At 36.8% G+C, this 23077-nt stretch overlaps 3 protein-coding genes across 8 annotated transcripts; 1 reads left to right on the forward strand and 2 right to left on the reverse strand.

Moving 5' to 3' along the window:
- Positions 1-810: 810 nt before the first annotated feature.
- On the reverse strand, positions 811-8406 carry LOC149673806 (uncharacterized). Of its 2 annotated transcripts, XM_089839557.1 has the most exons (5): positions 6792-8406; positions 6506-6698; positions 6232-6422; positions 1419-2294; positions 811-1352 (listed from the first exon to the last, which is right to left on the reverse strand). In XM_089839557.1, the coding sequence occupies exons 4-5, from the start codon at positions 1526-1528 to the stop codon at positions 1016-1018; spliced, it is 447 nt and encodes a 148-aa protein (XP_089695683.1). In that variant the 5' UTR covers positions 1529-2294; positions 6232-6422; positions 6506-6698; positions 6792-8406; the 3' UTR covers positions 811-1015. The 2 variants fall into 2 exon arrangements, with proteins under 2 accessions (XP_089695683.1, XP_089695682.1); XM_089839556.1 differs by having other exon boundaries at positions 6506-8406.
- A 589-nt stretch (positions 8407-8995) lies between these two features.
- Positions 8996-12442, forward strand: Akt (AKT serine/threonine protein kinase). 2 transcript variants are annotated; one of them, XM_089839553.1, is made up of 11 exons: positions 8996-9247; positions 9512-9630; positions 9702-9824; positions 9888-9999; positions 10063-10216; positions 10293-10424; positions 10497-10562; positions 10621-10812; positions 10883-11011; positions 11074-11376; positions 11448-12442. In XM_089839553.1, the coding sequence occupies exons 2-11, from the start codon at positions 9528-9530 to the stop codon at positions 11649-11651; spliced, it is 1518 nt and encodes a 505-aa protein (XP_089695679.1). In that variant the 5' UTR covers positions 8996-9247; positions 9512-9527; the 3' UTR covers positions 11652-12442. The 2 variants fall into 2 exon arrangements, with proteins under 2 accessions (XP_089695679.1, XP_089695678.1); XM_089839552.1 differs by having other exon boundaries at positions 8997-9243.
- Wdr81 (WD repeat domain 81) lies at positions 12424-23076 on the reverse strand. Of its 4 annotated transcripts, none has more exons than XM_089839548.1 (20): positions 22877-23076; positions 20363-20547; positions 19877-20048; positions 19686-19806; positions 18935-19620; positions 18729-18872; positions 17768-18675; positions 17041-17712; positions 16486-16959; positions 16132-16406; positions 15913-16058; positions 15703-15822; positions 15286-15635; positions 15069-15215; positions 14503-15002; positions 13454-13683; positions 13259-13389; positions 12893-13194; positions 12727-12827; positions 12424-12639 (listed from the first exon to the last, which is right to left on the reverse strand). In XM_089839548.1, the coding sequence occupies exons 1-20, from the start codon at positions 22985-22987 to the stop codon at positions 12511-12513; spliced, it is 5904 nt and encodes a 1967-aa protein (XP_089695674.1). In that variant the 5' UTR covers positions 22988-23076; the 3' UTR covers positions 12424-12510. The 4 variants fall into 4 exon arrangements, with proteins under 4 accessions (XP_089695674.1, XP_089695673.1, XP_089695672.1 ...); XM_089839547.1 differs by having other exon boundaries at positions 12424-12642; XM_089839546.1 differs by having other exon boundaries at positions 12721-12827.
- Between the last annotated feature and the right edge of the window lies 1 nt (position 23077).

The following is a 23077-nucleotide window of genomic DNA, read 5'->3' on the forward strand; positions in this document are numbered from 1 at the left end:
ATTTAAATCTGCGAGATTACTATGATAGTAGGCAATAGTTTAATATGAGTTATTAATATGTTTTCATTTATAGATGTGGATGATTTTCTTGGATTTTTCTGTCGCTGGTAATTCCGAGACGTATCCTTCCAGATGACATCCTTTGTTCCGATTGACTCAACACGAAGCTGTTCTGGACTTGCTATGTATTATTCCTGATGACACGCTTCGTTGGATTCACGTTACATGTCTTCTGGACTTGCTATGTATCATTCCTGATGACACGCTTCGTTGGATTCACGTTACATGATGTCTTCAGGACTTGCTCTTTCTCTCAGCGGTGACTTAAAGATATGGAGGAAATCATCGAAGCTAGAAGACACAAAATATATCATTTTTACTTGCAAATTTTTCATGTAACCACTTAACTTAATTTTTTTGCTTTCAAATTTTATTTGTAACTACTTATTATTTTTTTTTCGCGTTCAAACTTTTAACTTACCAACCTCTTTAATATTTTTTTGTTCGAAATTTTTGTAAACACTTTGGTTTTTTTGTTTTTTATTGAATAAATTTTGCCTTAAACCTCGTTCTTTCTTTTATTTCAACACTTTCGATACTAGGCTTGGTTTCGATTTTTTTTAATCGGGACTTAGGGGGGTTTTTTTGACCCTTTTTTAGTCCCTTTTAAGCTAAATAATTAAAATACAATGAACAAATAGCATAAAAAAAATTTTATTTTTAAAAAAATATTTTTATTAAAAATATACAAAAAAATATAAAAATTCATAAAAAACAAAACAATATAAAAATTCATAAAAAACACGCAAAAAAGGTCAAAAAACTACCCTAAGTGTTTTTCGACTATTTTTGTTCCTTCCCCAATATCGAAACTTAAATTTTAAACTTAAGCTACCACCCCCAATGTAAGCCTTGCGAGCCCAATTTAAATTTAACAAGCCCCTGTTCAACTCGGGAATCATTAAATTTAAACTAAGGCCCGCCGTGGAGCCCCCAAAACCAGGAAACTTCGTCCTTAGCATGGGATTTCCAATGAAAGTCCACTCGATGATTGAAGTCCTCCAGTCGATGATATAAGTCCTCCAGTCGATGATATAAGTCCTCCAGTCGATGATATAAGTCCTCCAGTCGATGATATAAGTCCTCCAGTCGATGATCTAAGTCCTCCAGTCGATGATCTAAGTCCTCCAGTCGATGATCTAAGTCCTCCAGTCGATGATCTAAGTCCTCCAGTCGATGATCTAAGTCCTCCAGTCGATGATATAAGTCCTCCAGTCGATGATATAAGTCCTCCAGTCGATGATATAAGTCCTCCAGTCGATGATATAAGTCCTCCACTCGAGAGAATGTTCCTGCGCAAGAGAAATTATTATTATTATTTTGAGAAAATAGCACATGCATAACTTCAAATTAAATACCTTAATATGAAAATCCAATTGAATATTCTTGCATGATGTAACGTAAAATGTTCGGGCAGAAGACAAATTATTATTATTTGACAAATGCGTGACATTAAACTAAATACCATAATATGGGGAAGTAAAATAATACCATAAAAACCTAAGCCTTGATTTAAACCCGCTCAAAATCGTGTTTACTTTTAAAGGACAAAGCGTATAAGCAACCTTCTACCTTAAACATAAATCATAAATTTATTTAGATCCTACAAAACTCCCTCAAAGAGTTGCCAAACGCTTTTCCCCTAAAAATATTTATAATTAAAATCATAAACTAGATGCCTTAATACCGCAAAGGGAATCTCACCCTTAAAATCCTGATTACGTTCATTATTCTTAAAAGGGAGGGCTAGGACCAGTTTTCACCTATTCCATATTTCAGCATTTTATTCATGTCCTGGCGAAAATAAAATCCCTACATAGAAAAGGACACAAGCGCTTTCCTTCTAAGAATAAATATAATAATAAATAATAAACTAAATACCCCAATAATTGCCTACAATGTTTGACAGGCTGTCGAAATAGTCTTTTTTGCTAATGAGATTCCCTTTTAACGGATAAAATCAAAGTGTAGACCTGAATTGAGAGTGGAATTGTCCCGTTAATATTGCTAAAATTACTATTACTAAGATTTAATTACTTCACTGAGAGCCTAAAATGTCTAAATTGTTTTCCTAGTGAGATTCAGTTTCAACGGATGAAATCAAAGTGTAAACCTGAATTGAGAATGTAATTGTACTGGGTTCATTGACCTGATTAATATAGGGTGCATTTTGTCAATAATAATAATTCATTCTAGAATACAACATAAATTTCTCCTTTGGAAACGGATGATAGCTAAAAAAATAAAATCTGTTCAATTCAAACAATCTAATACAAAATTAAAATTACTATCAGCTTAAATGGCACAAGCATTTTGAATAACATTAATTCCACTTTCAAATAAATCATTTAACGTAACTAGAAAAATAAATATTAATACGGTTTAGGGTCAATCTTGAGATATTTGTCAATTCACTTTGAATTACTTTTTAAACCGACTAAAAGATTGAATAGTAAAACCAGGAATAAATGCAACGCGCGATTAATTAGAAAAATTTAATAAGATTAATTTCAAATATTTTGAATAAGTATGACATAAATGTGAATCATGAATACTGTGCGCCATTTTATCGCAACTCCCCAAATTAACTTCTAAAATCTTTCCAAAAAGCCATTTCGATACGACTAACTTGTAACTACACAACTGGTGCAGTTACGGTGAAAACAAATGGGCTTGACACCCATAGGGCCGGAAATAAGAAAACTTTCATATATATAACATGTGTCCCCTCCTTTGACTAGAAAATGTATAGGACCTTGTCCTCTAGTGTGTGCAAAAACTCCGCGTATCTCTAGTAGAACCACAGTTATGAGCCTTCAAAGTTGAGTGTAATTATGGTGGGATGAGGGGGGACAAATAGGACTATAACATAGTCAAAGGACACCCCAATATCTCTAGTAGAACCACAGTTATGAGCCTTCAAAGTTGGGTGTAATTATGGTGGGATGGTGGGGGGCAAATAGGACTATAACATAGTCAAAGGACACCCCATATCTCTAGTAGAACCACAGTTATGAACCTCCAAAGTTGGGTGTAATTATGGTGGGATGGGGGGAGCCTCCAAATAGGACTATAACATAGTCAAAGGACACCCCAATATCTCTAGTAGAACCAGAGCTATGAGCCTTCAAAGTTGGGTGTAATTATGGTGGGATGGGGGGGCGCAAATAGGACTATAACATAGTCAAAGGACACCTCAATATCTCTAGTAGAACCAGAGCTATGATCCTTCAAAGTTGGGTGTAATTATGGTGGGATGGGGGGGCAAATAGGACTATAACATAGTCAAAGGACACCCCCATATATCTAGTAGAACCACAGTTATGAACCTCCAAAGTTGGGTGTAATTATGGTGGGATGGGGGGGCAAATAGGACTATAACATAGTCAAAGGACACCCCCATATATCTAGTAGAACCACAGTTATGAACCTCCAAAGTTGGGTGTAATTATGGTGGGATGGGGGGAGCAAATAGGACTATAACATAGTCAAAGGACACCCCAATATCTCTAGTAGAACCACAGTTATGAGCCTTCAAAGTTGGGTGTAATTATGGTGGGATGGTGGGGGGCAAATAGGACTATAACATAGTCAAAGGACACCCCAATATATCTAGTAGAACCAGAGCTATGATCCTTCAAAGTTGGGTGTAATTATGGTGGGATGGGGGGGGCAAATAGGACTATAACATAGTCAAAGGACACCCCCATATATCTAGTAGAACCACAGTTATGAACCTCCAAAGTTGGGTGTAATTATGGTGGGATGGGGGGAGCAAATAGGACTATAACATAGTCAAAGGACACCCCAATATCTCTAGTAGAACCACAGTTATGAGCCTTCAAAGTTGGGTGTAATTATGGTGGGATGGAGGGGGGCAAATAAGACTATAACATAGTCAAAGGACACCCCAATATATCTAGTAGAACCACAGTTATGAGCCTTCAAAGTTAGGTGTAATTATGGTGGGATGGGGGGGCAAATAGGACTATAACATAGTCAAAGGACACCCCCATATATCTAGTAGAACCACAGTTATGAACCTCCAAAGTTGGGTGTAATTATGGTGGGATGGGGGGAGCAAATAGGACTATAACATAGTCAAAGGACACCCCAATATCTCTAGTAGAACCACAGTTATGAGCCTTCAAAGTTGGGTGTAATTATGGTGGGATGGTGGGGGGCAAATAGGACTATAACATAGTCAAAGGACACCCCAATATATCTAGTAGAACCACAGTTATGAGCCTTCAAAGTTAGGTGTAATTATGGTGGGATGGGGGGAGCAAATAGGACTATAACATAGTCAAAGGACACCCCAATATCTCTAGTAGAACCACAGTTATGAGCCTTCAAAGTTGGGTATAATTATGTTGGGGGGCAAATAGGACTATAACATAGTCAAAGGACACCCCAATATATCTAGTAGAACCACAGTTATGAACCTCCAAAGTTGGGTGTAATTATGGTGGGATGGGGGGAGCAAATAGGACTATAACATAGTCAAAGGACACCCCAATATCTCTAGTAGAACCACAGTTATGAGCCTTCAAAGTTGGGTGTAATTATGGTGGGATGGTGGGGGGCAAATAGGACTATAACATAGTCAAAGGACACCCCAATATCTATAGTAGAACCACAGTTATGAGCCTTCAAAGTTGGGTGTAATTATGGTGGGATGGAGGGGGGCAAATAAGACTATAACATAGTCAAAGGACACCCCAATATATCTAGTAGAACCACAGTTATGAGCCTTCAAAGTTAGGTGTAATTATGGTGGGATGGGGGGGCAAATAGGACTATAACATAGTCAAAGGACACCCCCATATATCTAGTAGAACCACAGTTATGAACCTCCAAAGTTGGGTGTAATTATGGTGGGATGGGGGGAGCAAATAGGACTATAACATAGTCAAAGGACACCCCAATATCTCTAGTAGAACTACAGTTATGAGCCTTCAAAGTTGGGTGTAATTATGGTGGGATGGTGGGGGGCAAATAGGACTATAACATAGTCAAAGGACACCCCAATATATCTAGTAGAACCACAGTTATGAGCCTTCAAAGTTAGGTGTAATTATGGTGGGATGGGGGGAGCAAATAGGACTATAACATAGTCAAAGGACACCCCAATATCTCTAGTAGAACCACAGTTATGAGCCTTCAAAGTTGGGTATAATTATGTTGGGGGGGCAAATAGGACTATAACATAGTCAAAGGACACCCCAATATATCTAGTAGAACCACAGTTATGAACCTCCAAAGTTGGGTGTAATTATGGTGGGATGGGGGGAGCAAATAGGACTATAACATAGTCAAAGGACACCCCAATATCTCTAGTAGAACCACAGTTATGAGCCTTCAAAGTTGGGTGTAATTATGGTGGGATGGTGGGGGGCAAATAGGACTATAACATAGTCAAAGGACACCCCAATATCTATAGTAGAACCAGAGTTATGAACCCCCAAAGTTGGGTGGAATGCTATACCTATGGAGGGGATATGTTTGTGTACATTTTGCTTAATTACTCGGGCTTCTAAGATGGTTGGATGGGGGGGGGCAAATAGGACTATAACATACTCCTTGACTAGAAAATTTATAGGACATTGTCCACTAGAGTGTGCAAAAAATAGTATCGCGCGTCCATGGTTAAGCTATCAAAACTTTGGGAAAATGTATTGGTCAAACCGGCCAGTGACCCCCTTAGTTTTTAATAATAGTATGGGACATTTTAAAATGTTATTGGAAAATGTGTCCTGTGCTTATTTCCGGCCCTAGACACCCATATTTACACCAATAGATTTGTTAATTGAAAACATGTTAGAGAACTACAGTTACTTAAACACCTTACTTCGGCGTTAATACAGCTGCCGTTAAAGGTTTTCTACTTGCTTCAGTTAAGGGCAATATACAGCCAATAACCAAAGCAACAAAAGTGCATTAGTTATTTAGAACTATGGAGTTCCAAATAACTACCATTATGTTTGGTAAACAATATATAAAATCAACTAAGGCTATGTTTTCTTCAAACAGACAATGGTCGTAATTAACAAACCTATTTGGCACGGTTAAGATACATTTTCCATTTGTAACGCTTAATTTCCATTCGGTCGCGATAAAACTTTGGTATTTAAACTAAATTAGCCCTTAAAATATAAATAAAATATTTACCTGGAAAGATCTCTTATACCACTACTGAAAGAGGCAACAGCTTCCTTGAATCCGTAGTGCCAACGTGGTCCCGTAAGCCTTGGTAATAGTAGCACCAGCCAGTGGTGCCAACCAACGTGGTCCCGTAAGCCTTGGTCGTAATTAACAAACGTATTTTGGCACGGTTGACCATAAATTTTCCACTTCCAACGCTTAATTTCCGATCGGTAGCAATAAAACTTTGGTATTTAATCCAAATTAACCCTTAAAATATAAATAAAATCAAAATATTTACCAGCAAAGATCGGACAGAAAATCGCAGCGGCCACTTGTAACGGAAAACGACCCCAAAAATGACCTTGAATGAATACGGTTATTGCCTCCAAACACGGACCGCTAGATGGCGCTGCTGAAGTTAAGCTGCGGCAGAGTGGGCAGACTTCAAAATATGGCGGGAGCGTGCGTTTCAATTTTATTATTTCTATTTTCTAATATAATTAATAATTTAGTTAATTATAATTTCCTAATGTCTTCTAAACAGCCCAAAACACTTTTCTCCACTTTTAAAAAGTGGTACTGACTTTATGGATTCCTATAGCGGAAAAACCACTCTATAAACATGTTTGTCTAATAGGTCGAAACCTGAAATCATAACAATTAAACTAATTCCTATGAAAGTTAATTCATTTTACAGGGGACCCAGTTTTACGTTGATGTAGATCAAATAAAAGTTCTGAAATTAAAAGTGTAACATATTCCAAATTCTTTGTTTGTTTTTGGCCTAATTATTCCTGTTCTCAATTAGAAAATTAGTAAAATAAAAAAAGTAATGAAGAAAGAAGATGCTATAGGTTTAGCCGCCCCATAAAGAGGGTGTCCTGTAAGAATAATCGGGTTGCAATACATGTCAAAATGCTATCAGAAATTCCACCTAAAATGGTTGAATCACGAGATGCGATTCTTCCCTTCAGTAATGACATAAGTTTGTAAGATATGTTCCATAAGTGTGTCACTCGTTAATGAGAGCTTGTCATGAAGTGACGTAGGTGAAACGTCATAGATGCTCGTAAAGCGACGCCTAGTGAGGCGCTGTCAAAGGCTTAGTACAGACTAAATTGGAGGATGGACTGCAAAACCGAGTGTAGTCAATTCTCGCGTCGTTCTTGAACTAGCTCTCATTAAGCCTCTAGCATTACGAAGTATAGGTAGTGACATACTTATGGAACAGATCTTATAAACTTATGGTAATGACAATGGTCAATAATACTAAGGTTAGTTTCCCCGACATGTGCGCTAGCTTCAAACGTTACAGCGAATGCGTTCCTTGGTTTCTTGAGGTAAAACTAATTGATTAAGGGCTAGACAATCTGGTAAAATCTTGTATAATCTAATACTTTCTAAAAGACATGTTTTGGACAAGGAGGATGTGGTTGGGTTTTTTATCTTGGAGACTTGGAAAACGGTTATAAGTACTGAATTTACAATTTTGACATTGGAAATTAATTTTTATTAAAAAACTCTATCGACTCTAAAAGCTTGAATCCTTTTTAGAATAATAAAACACGTCAAAACACACGTCTCATTAAAATTTCAGGTCATTTGGATGCAGTTTTATTCGGTTCAGTTTCTTCAAGTTGCGTATCATCTAGTTAGAAACTCAGAACCACTGGTCCATGTTAGAACAACCATAAGTTTATAAGATATGTTCCATAAGTATGTCACTACCCATACTTCGTAATGTTAGAGGCTTAATGAGAGCTAGTTCAAGAACAACGTGAGAATTGACTACACTCGGTTTTGCAGTCCATCCTCCTCTTTAGTCTGTACTAAGCCTTTGACAAGGCCTCACTACCAGTGTTGTTCTTGGTAGTACAATTGTACTTTTTTAGTACATTTTAAAATCTTCAGTACGAAAAGTACATTTTGATGCTTGAAATTACATTTTCAAATTCCATTTTTTAACATTAGCGTCTATGGGACGAAAATTACGCCGCAAGATGGCGCCAAAAGCCTTTCGTGTACGGGAAGGAAATTTTAATACCCCCAAAGGGAGAAAAGTACGTTTTCAATAAGCCTCCCATTGGGGTAGTACGTTTTACTATTGGGGAAAGTACGTTCCCAAAAATCTAAGGAACAACACTGCTCACTACGCGTCGCTTTTCAAGAATCTATGACGTTTCACCTACGTCACTTCATGAAAAGCTCTCATTAACGAGTGACACACTTATGGAACATATCTTATAAACTTATGGAACAACCCATTTTGGTTTAGACTAAGGTACAGAAAAAACCAAAGTGTCTAAAGGTGCCTAAGATCGAAAATCCCTAAAAGCCCAGTCGGGTGAAACGGCGATAGAGCCAATGTTGCCGAACCTACCGAAATAGAGAAAGCTATGGAAGGGTGATTTTAATAAAATATTGTTGAAAAATAACTTCGAAAGTTAAAAGGGATGTTTTGATTCAATTAGTTAAAACAATTAGTCCAGGATAATTAAAAACTTAACAGGGGCCTAAGCTAACTAAAGTACAGAATTCTGACGAGAGTTAAGTAGTCGGAAACTGATTAAAGTATAGAATTTTGAGCGGAGGCTGTAAATTATTTAATTTTGAAGAATTAGTTGTTTTCAATGGTAAAAAAGGGTTAAATTAGTAAAATATAAATCATTTTTAATTACAATTAAATGTATTTTATGGGGAAAGTACCGAAGTTTCACCCGACTACAATTTAGTGATTTTCAAACTTAGGCACCCTTCGGCACGTTCGCTCTTTTCTGGACTTTAGTCTTAACCGTATAGGGTCGTAAGAGCGTATCTCTCCGATCTATTTTATTGCCGAAGTTTTCATAAAATATCTTCGTAATAAAATTATTGTTTTTAGTTATTAAACATTAAATTAAAACACTGTCTTGAGTCTCGTGACAATTTTTCAATAGTAAAACTGTAAAATATCATCGAAAAACAATTTGAAAACGACGATCTAGGCCATGCATAGTATATAAAACCTACGCTTATCTAATGATCGAAATAGCCTGGGTTAGTAAGTGATCTGTTTTTTCAGCTTTTACAAGTTTCACTGTTTATTGTGTGTAACCATATCCAAACAAATACAACGTTAGTAGGGGGGCGATACTCCTTACAAAAATGTTAATTTCAAAGCAAAAATAGCTCCCGTTCTTTCTAAGCCTAATTTAAATAACTGTAACTTTTGGTGTATTGACGTGAAGAGTGATTTGATTTTGTCAAAATTATTAACTTTACGCGTGTATGGCATAATTCAAACCTCTCTAATTAATTAAAATAGGGTGTGTTAACGTAAAATGACTGAAAATCCTGAATCAGACAAGACTTTAGTCGCTTTACCACAACCCTCCTCAATTTCTCAACCTCGTCCTGTTAAAGAAGGGTGGTTACTTAAAAGAGGTTCGTTCGCGGATTACCAAAAACATTTGTATAAATCCCTTAAAGAAAAAACTAGGTTTTGCTTTTCGTAGGTGAACATATAAAAAATTGGAGGCCCAGATATTTTATATTACTCGAAGATGGTTCATTAATTGGTTTTAAAACTAAACCGGAACACGGATATTCCGATCCATTGAACAATTTTACCGTTAAAGGTTAATAACAAGCGGCTTATTCGCGACGCGACTATAATTAACTTGGAATTAATTTCAATCAAGGTTGTCAGTTAATGAAAACAGATAGGCCAAAGCCATTCACATTTATAATAAGAGGTTTGCAATGGACAACTGTCATAGAAAGGACATTTCACGTGGAATCTGAGCAAGAAAGGTTAAAAATTAAATTATTACGTTGAACGTTCGAGTTTAAAATGAAATTAAAATTTACATTTAGAGAGGAATGGATGCGAGCTATTCAATATGTGGCTGATAAATTACAAGAGGAAGAACAAGATCAAGATGTAGAAATGATAGATCAAAGAAAAGAAGATGAAATGAGGGATAAATTTAGTATATGTACTCGTTCCTTTATGAGAGGGAAGAAAATTGTACGAAAACTATTATCAAATATTTATATTTGTCCTCGACTCCTCGTTTCTTAACCTAAATTTCTCTTTTAATTAGACTTTAGATAATTTTGAGTTCCTAAAGGTTCTTGGTAAAGGAACGTTTGGTAAAGTAATTTTATGTCGTGAAAAAGTGACCAGTCAGCTTTACGCTATTAAGGTCTTGAAAAAAGAAGTCATCATAGCCAAGGTAAAAGCGGCAGTTACTTTAATTGAAAAAATTAAATTAACTAAAAGGAACTTTGCTTCTTTTACTTTTTAGGACGAAGTAGCTCACACTTTAACCGAAAACAGAGTCTTGAGGAATACCAAACATCCTTTTTTAATTGTAAAAATGACTTCAATTTTTATTTGGTTAAATTAATAGTTAATCAAATTAATTTCAGTCTCTTAAATATTCGTTTCAAACTGCGGATCGTTTGTGTTTCGTAATGGAATACGTCAACGGAGGAGAATTATTCTTCCATTTATCTAGAGAGAGAAGGTTCACGGAAGAGCGAACTCGTTTTTACGGAGCGGAAATTCTATTGGCTCTCGATTACTTACATTCTCAAGGAATTATATACAGGGACTTAAAAGTATATAGTTAACGAAATGCTAATGCTAATTAAGCATTTATGGTTAATTAAAATTGAGTTTGTTTTATAGTTGGAAAATTTGCTTTTGGACAAAGATGGGCACATAAAAATTGCAGATTTTGGTTTGTGTAAAGAAGATATTAGTTACGGAGCCACGACAAAAACATTTTGCGGAACGCCCGAGTATCTCGCCCCTGAAGTAAAAATACTCTTAAATAAACTTACCCGTACTAGTTAGCCAATTTTCATTGATGGATGCAGGTACTAGAAGATACGGATTACGGTCGCGCCGTTGATTGGTGGGGTTTAGGAGTTGTTATGTACGAAATGATTTGCGGACGTCTGCCATTTTATAATCGGGATCACGACATTCTTTTTGAACTTATCCTTGTTGAGGAAGTAAAGTTCCCTAAAGCGTTATCTCCCGAAGCGAAACTCTTATTGGGCGGTCTTCTCGTGAAAGATCCTAAGAAACGATTGGGTGGAGGTCCGGATGACGCTAAAGAAATTATGTTTCATCCTTTTTTTCGTGCCTTGAATTGGCAGGATCTTCTCGAAAAAAAGGTATAAAACAGTCGGGTCTATCTTCGGACGTTTAATAAACCCCTTTTGAACCGGAGTTTTCTCTTTCTTAGATCACTCCTCCATTCAAACCTCAAGTTACTTCGGAAACGGATACCAGATACTTTGACCAGGAATTTACCGGTGAAAGCGTACATTTAACTCCTCCAGATACCGGACCCTTGAATTCAATCACCGAAGAATTAGAACAACCTTATTTCCAACAGTTTTCTTTTCACGGAAGTTCAAGCACACTTGGTAGATCACTCGACCACTGAAAATAAAAAACCTAATTTCCCCAAATTACTTTAGTTCTTTTGAATTTAACGATAAACTTTTCAAAGTTGCCTTTTTCAACAAAAAATAAACGAAAGTTCCCTTTCCCCCTGAAAAAAACAAACCACGCTAATTAGCCTTATTCCTGATCAGCGCCACCTACCCATAGCGGCGACTTTGAGAACTACCGTAAACGGCAAGCCAATTAGATGTCGCTAAAATCTGCTGACGTCATTTTTGGTAAGACCCCGAGAGTGCCCGTCAGTGACGTCACCAGATTTTAGCGACATCTGATTGGCTTGCCGATTACGGTAGTTCTCAAAGTCGCCGCTATGGGTAGGTGGCGCTGATCAGGAATAAGGCTAATTACTAAATACAAAAACTGATATCATTTTTACAACATTTACCATCGTGTTAATTATAAACTTTTTTTTTATACATTTGTTAATTGAATAATTAACGCGTCATTAATAAATTTGCATTTAAGAAAAAAAAAAAAAATATTCCCCCGGTGTTTTTTATTATTATTAATTTTATTATTATTATTATTATTTCTTTTATTTTTAACGAAATTAAAATTATGCCTGATTAATTAAATGCAATTTTATTAATTAAAATTGATAAGTTACTATCGTTAATTAAATAATGTCTTACGCTGAATGAAACTGATCGCGAACTAAGGAAAGAAAAAAAAGAAAGAAACCAATCAAATTTCTTGATGTATAAAAAAATGACAAATAACAAATGGAAACGGAAAATGAAATGAGATCTGTATAAATATAACTGAATTTGATTAGTTTATTAATTATTTAAATATCACGAGTAACTATATTTTAATTTCTTTTCTTTCCTCTTTTTAATTTAACATAATAAGGATAAGTTTCCATTATCAGCGCCTAAAATGAGAAGACGATTCAACGGCAAAATGGCCATGGACGTCAGGACGCCTTTGAAGGTATCACTCATTAGTTTCGTGCTTGTAAACGTACTCTGCTTTATATGTGGTAAGTAATCAAGGATATACGCTAATTAGTATAATAATTTAAACTATACAATAATTTAAATACGAACCCTTACGTGATTATCAATTGAAGAATGAACTCCAATTTTATTGGCGGTCGTTCCCGTTATAACTTCGCCTTTATAGAAATTTAAACACGTAACTGGCTCCAATATTCCTTAAAATATAATTTTAATTAGTAGGCCTATAGATAATAAATAATTCTGTTTAAAACAGTCTTACCCCTTAAATGACATTTTAGTTTAATATCTTCCGCGTACCAAACGGAGGCGCTCTGATCCAAAGACGATGAAACGAAACAGGATCTATTAAAGGCTTTAACTTGAAGTATTTCTCCTTCGTGACAATTTTTTGAACCGAGTAAAAGTCCCGTTCGTAGATCCAATACTGATATAATACCCGAAGAGTATCCAATGGCGATCCAATTTGAATCCGGACTGACGGAAACGCAACGAATTAAACCAGGGGTACCCAATGTTCCTTTGAATTCGTGAGCGTAGTTTGAAGAACGTGGATCCAAAAACCTTTTAAATAATTATAAAAGACTTAATTAATTAATATAATTAAGTTTAAAGTATTTTAACTTACTTTATATTAGAATTTGACGTTCCAACGATAAAGTAGGGACTAGGAGATGGGATTGCGGTTATCAGAACAGCAGGATTATGTTTAGGTGATTCGTATTGTTTTATGCACGAACCGATAAACGGATCCCAAATCTATAAGAAATTAAACGCTTATTAAAGTATCCGTAATTAATTATTAATAACCGATTTAACTTACGTGGACGTTGGAGTCGGATGAAGCCACTAATCTCAGGGAATCCAGAAATGCAACGGAGAAAACGGATTTCCGGTGTTGATTGTACGTCCATTGACAAGGTGTCTGGGCGGAAGACGAACCATCGCCCGAACTTCTCAAGGACCATAATTTCACACTTTTGTCTCTACTTCCAGTTATAAACGAGTTTTCATTATCCAAAACGTGAATTGATCTTACACTTCCAGTATGTCCTTAAGCGAAATAAATAAAGTGACATAAAATAGTTAGTTTTGAAGTGTCAAAACTACTTAATTTAACCATGTTTGACATTATTTTAAGTATTTGTTGATGATTAATTAAGATGGAATTGGATTTCATAGCTTGGCCACGAGCGCAAAGTTTGCACAACAACGAGGCGCATATATAGAGTAATGTCAGCGCTACGTATTGCAACGTCACTCCATAGCGTAATCTCGGTAGAGAGGGGAAAAACCAGTTTATCCCTCCCTTTAGGCGCGCTTTTGTAAGAGGGAATACTGAGCGCGCTTGTTAGGGGGGATGACACGTAGCTTGGAGATAGAAGGGAGTAACGTTGCTGTACGTAGCGCCGATACTACTCTCCATGCTCCGTGTCATCCCCCTAACAAGCGCGCTCAGTATTACCTTTTACAAAAGCGCGCCTAAAGGGAGGGATAAACTGGTTTTCCCCCTCTCTACCGAGATTACTCTATTGTTGGGAACTCGGGATACATGGACCGCGGTCAATTTCGTTTAAGAGACACAATTCCTTCATACTTAAATTAACTATAGAACTATGAGGGAAAGTACGTTATCTCCGAACCACGGGGGTAATATGAAATAGGGTATATCTTGTCTCCTTTACCACGAAATCATTTAATATTTACACGAATTAATCTAAATAAATTGATCTTTAAAATGAACCTAATTTCGTTAAAGAGACACAATTCCTGGATATTTAAATTAACTACAGATCTTAGAAGGAAAGCACTTTATCTCCAAAACATGGGAGATGAAATAAAAATTAAAAAAAAATACGCGATTGAACTTACCTACAAACGATTGCAGTTTAATTTGCTTAAAGTTGAATTTTTTATCACTGGATCCAATTTCATTCTCCCAATAAGCTCTCCAATTGCCTTTCAGATGTCGATGATTATTTTCCATTTTTCGATTAAGTACGGAAGCGTCGCAGGATGACGCGGGATAATGTTTAAATTCGACGCTGGATGGTATAACGTCGGTAATTAACGCCGATGGTTGAACCTCTTCGAGGAAGGCTACGTCTATTCTGTTTCCAACTACCGCGACATTTTTCCCAAATTCTCCACTAACTAGGCATTCTTCTTTACCACCCTTCTTCTTTTTTATCGCGATTGATTCGGCCACAATGGCCGCGGATTTCTCCGAATCATCGGTGAATCTAGCGGAATTAGAATCCTTCGAAGGAGAACCAGAATGTAATTTAATTTTTGACTCTGCCGATTGCTCGTACGAGAAACATAGACTTCGTAGTAACTGATCGTTTTTAAGCGTTTGTTCCATGTAGATCCTTAATTAAAATAACAGAAAAAAATAATTCACTTAACGAAGGAAAAAACTAATTAATTAAACTTACCCTCCAGCTAATTTGCAAAAAGGAATGTAAGAAAAATAAGCTAACTCCGAATTAAACACTTCAATTATTTCATCGAGAGGCTGTTGACTCGTTCTCATTTTGCTCATAGAATTTGGTCTCGGGCTCGGACTGTAAATAATTTCGCATCTAAAAATGATTAACATAAATTCCTAATTAAAATAATGATTAATAAATAACCCCCCCCCCGTCAACATACTCTTTAATTTTAATCGTAGCACCCGCAACAACGTATTCGTCGTTCAAGCTAGATTTTTTAATTTCTAAATAATCGTCTCGGGATTCGGGAGTCGAATGTAACGAATTTTCGTTCTTTAATTGCTGCGCTAAAGATTCGTGAGCTTTATCAAACGCGGAGAAAAAACGTGTTAAAATTCCCGATAGATGTTTTCGAGTCATTTCGAACCCAATTCGAAGTCCGATAATGTATAAATTATTGACTAGTTTCGACGCCACGACCGATCGGACTAAACTACCACCGAAATAGTTGAAACGTAAAGAGGTAGCGAGTTGAGTGGCCGGGTAAAGAATATCTTTTATTATCAGGTCCTGGAAAAATTAATTTCAAAATAATCCATCGCGGAAGAATTAATACTATTCATTTAAAATAAAATACCTCTAAGTTATCCATAAGTAACGCGTCACTTAAATATGGAATTATGAATTGCATTAACGACAGCATTCCAATTAACGCGGATTCAGAGTTATCGTTAATGTGTTTTTTGCATAAATTAACCTAATTAAAATAAATACCTTATTGAAAAACTAGTTTTTCTCTCGTTCTTTCATAATTGGAATTTTGAAGACAATGCAATAAATATCTCACCAAATCAGACGCGTGAGGAAAAAACTGCGAAATAATGAAATTTTCACCGTATAACTCAACAATATTTCCCAAACATTCTAAAACTTTAGCGGCGTTGTTATCACCGACAACCCATTTTCCTGTTAAACTAACTTTCATACTTCCAGCTTGAATCGTAATTAAATCATTAATTAATAACGTATGTATGGAAAAAAGTAGTTAAGATCACTGATCACTTACGTGCCAAGGTTCCTTCAATAGATTTCTTCGGATTAGGTCCCAAATAGCACAAAGTTAACATTTTAAGCAAGTTTCTTGATAAATGTTTGGCTGTTAAAACAGGCCCTAATCGATGCGCTAACCATAAAACTGATTCCGCAGCAACATCGGAGATATTGTACGCTACGTCATCATTACCATTCGGTGACCTCCTCTGCGTCATGGACCCATTGTTTGAAAATTTAAAGGCTTCCGCGGTTTTATCGCTCATTTTGTCCGACCATGACGCGAATTGTCTGTAAGAAACCCATACGCAGTTGTTAAAACCGCGAGCCGTTTCAAGAGAGGGTCCAGGGAAACTGCAAAAATATTCACCCGATATCCGGTATATCAAAGGATACGTCCCCATTATGTTCGATATCGTTCATAGGTTTATTTTCATTTTCCTCGGAATCGCTGCTATGTTCGTTTTGATCTATCAAAGTTGATGTTGAACTATTTCCCAAAACGTCAACCGAGGACACTCGACTTCCGTCCGAGACATTTTTCGTTGGAATACTATCTTCCTCGGCGGATTCGAAATCAAAGATTTCCGGTTCGGAGGCGTGTACTTCTTCCTCTTGATTTTGATCCAGAAATCGATCCCGAGAAGTAGAAGAAGCCGACAATGTTTCACTCGGTTTACCTCTTAAAGGTGAAACACTTGTCTGTAGCGTGCTTTGAACCGACGTATCTTCGTATGGCGATATATTGTCTTCGGGGTTAGGACCCACGTCACTTTCCATAACGGTGTCGAGATCGCTTGTAAGATGGGAGCTTTTGCGTACTGTATCTGTCACGTCTCTATTGCTACGGGTGAATATAATTCAAAGAAGGCTTAACAATATTTTCTATGGGTGAGAATAACCCTTTCACGCTATTTTTACATACTCGAGACTAGAACCTCCAGTTGAAAAATCTCTAACACCTCCAGTCGCTTCTATGATAAGAGTTACGAAATGCGACAAAAACGTCTGCAAGCCCAATCTAACGATCCATTGTAAAAGACAAGATCGATGGTATAACTTCAAATGTTTCGCGGATGGAATTTCCGGATCGAGTAACTTAGTCAAAGTCGGAACCAACTTGACACTGGCCGCTTGAACACCCAACGCTCGAGAAATCGGCTCGAATAGATGCCAAACCGCCAACAAAGATGTCCAACGATCATCAAACATATGAAGCAAAAATGGAATCAACAAATCAACGCCTTCGGAATCAAGATGAGGGAAAATTCTGGGTAACATTTGAGAAGCGTAAGACACTTTTTCATCGGCAATTTCGTGAAGTAAATTCAATTTCTCTTCATCCGGGAAAGTAAGGCGATCGGCGAAACGCAATTCTTTATCGAATTTGTTCAGACGGCAAATGAAATTGTACAGTTGGTCGTAATACGGAGAAAAGGGGATTAAGTTAATCAAAGGTTGAAGTAATTGATGGGAAGATATCGGAGGAAGGCCTTCGGGAGTAATAGGAGGGTAAGACGGTAAATCGTCGACTTTTACGTCACCGACAATCGGAATTTTTATTTGAAGTAAAAGTTGGATCGCCTTTGACGCGTATCTGCAAAGAAGTTTGTAAAAATGGGATTGGAAGATACGGAATTAGCCGAACGTACTTGGGAAGCTCGTAGGAATGAGCTTGCAATACTTTTAAGACTAGATTATAAGAGTCTTTTAACGGAACGTGTTTAGGAACTACGTGAAAACGAGACGGTAAAGAAATCTGACTCAACAGACAACCCAGTGTTAACATATCCCACGATTTATACAAACGATGCGCGTTCAAATTCTCCTTATCAGCGTTGAAACTCTCAGTTTGGAGACAACCCGAGCCAATAGTTTGCGAGGCAAAATTGTACAAGGATTCCACTTGTTGCAAAGCAGCCAGAGGATTATAATCTTTCGGTAGAACGATAACTTGATTCTCGGGTCGATTTTCGGCTTTGGAACCAGGATCCAGGGTTGAGGAACTAGTAACCAACATTGATTTTGATCGTTTCAAGTTCTTCAGGCCACCGTCAGTTTTATCGGATTTTGACGTGGGAGTTCCACCAATATCAGTATCATCCTCCCCAGTATCTTTGGCCTCCGTATCTTTTTCTTCGGAATTCTCTTTTATTTTGACGGATTGTAGGATGCATTTTTGCGATACTGAACGAAAGGTTTTGGGAGCTTTACGTCCGGCAAAAATACAGGTAGCCATCTTATGAGGATGAGGTTGAGAGAATAACTGAGTCATCCCCGAACCATTTAGCGTCGTGTGTTGATCGACTAAGGGGAGACAAACGTTCTTGCTTTTGACTGCCGAAGATCCGGAAAGTTTGTATCCAAAAGTTAAATCAATCCAATGGTGTAATCGTTCCGAGACATGGTCACTCTCTAACAGAGCCATGTGTTTTCGTATAAAATCCGATGGTCCACTGCACCAATTGGGTAATTCTAAATCGTTCAAATCTTCGTGGACTGATTTAAATATTTCAGGATCAGTAAAAAACTCCGGGATACATTCGTCAGGAGTCCAAACCTGAAATAAAACAATTATTGCGAACTTCGGGGAGTTTAACCGATACAAAGTACCTGTAATCTTTGCATGGACGATGGGTATTCCGCCGGAACCCAATTAGTTCTAACGTGTTTACACAAAACCGATTTGGGAATTCTCCTAGCTTTATAAACGTAGTAGGTTATATCGGATAACACTTCGGAGAAATGATGAGGAACCTTACATAAAATTAAACTTAAAACTTTAATAAAATAAAACAACTAATTTATACTAATCCTACTTGAATTGCCAGACTCGAAGAAATGGGGGTATAAGGTTGCCCGCTAAACGAATTTTTATTGTTCGAAGACGATTCGTAAGTTAAATCCAATTGTCTATCTCCCTTTGTTAAACGATATTTTGATTTGGTTAGATCTCGCCATCCTCCATCCGGGGACGCGAAATCAACAATCCAAGGAATGACCGGATGATGTTTGGGGTTACCCATCTCTCTCCCCGCTAACTTATTCAATTCCATCAAATAATCAAAGTTGCTCATTTCGCCTTGTACCCATAGACTCAAATAATCATTCAACAATTTCGTTTTAGACGAATCTTCGGCATTCTTTCTGGTTTCCTGATTAGTTTTCTCTCGACATTCGGCTTTGCGTTTAATTTCAATATCTTCCGCCTCTTTTAAAGCGTCTTCCCATATTCTGGGAGTGACCTGGATCCATATTTCTTGGTCAATGTAGATATCACCGAGGGAAATGTTACCCAAATGTAACCCCAAGTCCAAAAGACGACTCAGGCAATGTAATAATTGGTAGAAAACGAATAAGCATCGCCCCGTTGAAAGGTTTAGAGCGGCGGGGGACAGTTGAACGCAATCGTACAAAGTGTGTTCGTAAAATGGTTGTAATAGGTAAAAGTTTTCCAAACTTTCCAGCGCAAAGTACGCTGGTAATATGTTTGGATGGCAATGACCTGTCAAATTGAGTTCCGTTGTAATTAACGTTTAAACACGAACTCAAAATATCCTGCGCCGGTACCTAAAATTTTAAGCATTTCGCTAATTTTCGCTTCATTATCCCCATCTTCTCGTTTCGACGTTAAAATAATGGGGCATCCATAAATACGATTTATCGTTTCGCGTATCGCGCTATTATAGCTCTGAAAGGTTAGCAAGGTCTTGAAAATTGTCAACGCAATTTGCGAACATTTTCACAAAATTCGCAAATACCTGAAGTTCATTTTTTCTCGACTTATTTTTCTCAGTCGGACTTTGTTGGTGATATTTATTATAGGTATTTTTCCATAAATTTTTATAATTCGTTTCCGAAACATAGTGAATTAATTGAGAGAAAGTTAAATTTCGAGTGGATTGTTTCGAAATATGTTGCTTATTCAGTAGTCTAGAATAAACGTTTTTATGGAAATGTTGTTTACACGACCTATAATGCTGTTTACACGATGTATAATATCGTTATAAACATAAGTTCATAAGATATGTTCAATAAGTTTGTCACTGGTTACTGAGAGTTTCTCATATGAATTGAGGTAATGAAAAGGCATAGATTCTCGTAAATTAGGAAGATGGACCGCAAAATTAACCGAGTGCAGTCAATTCTCGCGTCGTTCTGGAACTAGCTCTTAGTAAGTCTCTGGCATTACGAAGTGTCATACTTATGGAACAAATTCTCATAAACTTATGTTGTAATATATATACCTAAAGACTTTTCCACGATGTTTCGGTATCGCTGTTAATAATACTAGTTTCCACGAATGCGGTAAAGAGCTAGTACATTTAGCGCTTAAGAGTAATTTACACTCTTCGTCGCTTAATTCAAACGTCGGGTAATGGCTTGGCAAAGCTCGAGCCAATTCAACTTGATGCAACCAATCTTGGTGCACCTAAGGTTATTGATACATTCTACAAACACGTCACTATACCATCGCGTTATCAAAATTTAGGTAAAATAGTAGTATTCCCCCTCCACGGATTTTTAAAAGTTTGTACTCATTTCTGATAGTAAATGAGGTGAGGAACACGATGCCGTTAAAAATTTCCCCCGCAAATGATTTTGAAATTTTTTTTTTTTGAATTTTTTTTTATGAAAATTGCAATATTTTGGAAAAGGAGAAATCTAATAGAAACTGAACCTAACCTAACCTAACCTGAACCTAACCTGAACCTAACCTGAACCTAACCTGAACCTAACCTGAACCTAACCTGAACCTAACCTGAACCTAACCTGAACCTAACCTGAACCTAACCTGAACCTAACCTAACCTCAACCTAAAATATCCCAAAGATAATCTAAACAAGTATATGCGCCCCAAATATCAAATATACAAACAACCATAAGTAATATGTGCTACCTTTTTTTTTTTTTAAAAAATCATTTGCGGTGAAAAATTTTGACGGCATCGTGTTCCCCACCCCATTTACTATCAGAAATGAGTACAAACTTTTAAAAATCTGTGGAGGGGGAATACTACCATTTGGCCAAAATTTCAAATACCACCGTATGATTATTGTTACTTTCATATAATCAAAAATGATTTGCAATAAAACTTAGCAATACTTGACAGTGATTGTAATATATTCATAAGTTTTGTTAAAGTAGGCTTCAAAAAATTTGAAATTAACCATTTTGATAGCAAAGAATCATTATCAAACAAACAAGAATGTTAACAGTAACCGCAAATGAAATCGAAACTTCAAACTTAAAAATAATTTATTTAATGGGTCTAGGGGTGAAGCAATCTGACTTAGAACACTTATTACATATAGTCTTCTAAACTTGGTTGTGGGTTATTGAAACTAAATTTTAGCTAATATTTTTCTTTCAAACGAACCTAGTTTAAAGCGTTGCCTACGTTAATCAAGGCCTGTGCGCGGTGGCTTCGAAGGGAGGGGGACTTTTAAGAAAGGCGACTTCTTATTTTCTCCCTATTTTAGCGCGAGATTTCATTGGTATCTGGACCGAAACGTGCGCGAAAGTGAGTATTTAAAATTCTAAGCGCGAGAAAATGAACATTTCAAATTATTTAGGTCCAGCTATTAGCGCCTCAGGTGAGAGAATTTGGCAACTTAAATTGCCAAAATAAAAATAAAAATAAAAATCGGCGCCGCGCACAGGCCTTGATTAACGTAGGCAACGTTTAAAGCTTCTAGCTTCCATAGTTTTAATGAAAAAATCTATTTTTCCAAAACTAGATAAATCAGCCTCACTTTGAACACTGTACTCTCGCGCCATAAGCCGATTTCATGTTCATATTCTCGTGAACTATATGTATAGTTTTTTATATGCACAATAAACATCCTATTCATCCTATTCCTATTCATATGATACCAATTAAAGTGAAATGAAATTTATTTGCCCATACCAAGTTACTAACACAAATTATTGAGTGGCTAATAACTTGATTCGCCCCTTGTCCAAAGTTACCCGTTTTAAGTTTTCATTCATTTTTAAAGAAATGAACTATTCAAGGATTAGAGACAAATATTGTAAGCTCATGTTTCAACGTGACAAGCAAAACCAAACGTTGACAGTGCGCACCCAAGGGAGCTAGAGATATTTCATCCACCGTTTCTTAACTTAAACTGCATTTCAGGGTTGCCAGTAATTTGTGAGAACATCTCAGGTTTTTGAATATCAGTCTATAGAGTGCTGTCAGAAGCGCCGGTGTGACGTCACCCATGCTGTTTTCCCATAAAGAAAAAACGGTAACTGTCATGGCCGCCCATTGCTAAAGGCAGACTCGTGACGTTTAACCTTGGATCTGACGTCACAACTGACAGCACTCTATTGTAGATAGCGGTAGCACCCACAAATGACTTTAACCCTTCACAAACTAAACCATGAGTAACATGACCCCATGTAGTGGAATGTCACGATTTTGACTTATTCATTAAACTAAGAAATTGACCTAAATAATTTTCCCGTTTTTTCTATCGATTTAAATTCGCAAGGATTTTAAGAAGAATTATATTTTTATCAAGCGTTCAAACTAAACCTGGCCCACTTAAGTTTACAATTTAAAATTAATGGCAATAGCCCGAATGGGGTTATATTTTGGTTAGGGCCGTCAGTTTTTAAACATTTAAAATATAAATAAAACTTTGACATGTTGTAAGCCTTAGTCAAAACAAAGTCGGCCATTTTGTTTCCATGGGCATGACAACGACATGAGAGGCCAAGGCTTAGACACCAAAAAAGAATGTTCGACTCACCAGCAGCAATGCTTTGTTTTTTTCAATAGCTTTGACGAATTTCGCATCGATAGACAAGTCATAAATTAATTTCCCCAGAAAACTTTCGTTATTATTACCGTCCATTTTCATAAAGTTCAGAAATACATCGCAAAAACAGACAAATCTACCAACTCCGTCGCAGACTACGCGCAAAACGGATGCAGAGGCGGGCTTTTGCTT

The sequence above is a fragment of the Phalangium opilio genome, unplaced genomic scaffold (assembly GCF_054372755.1).
Source record: "Phalangium opilio isolate 3A_F unplaced genomic scaffold, DU_Popi_V2 ptg000048l_1, whole genome shotgun sequence".
NCBI lineage: Eukaryota > Metazoa > Arthropoda > Arachnida > Opiliones > Phalangiidae > Phalangium > Phalangium opilio.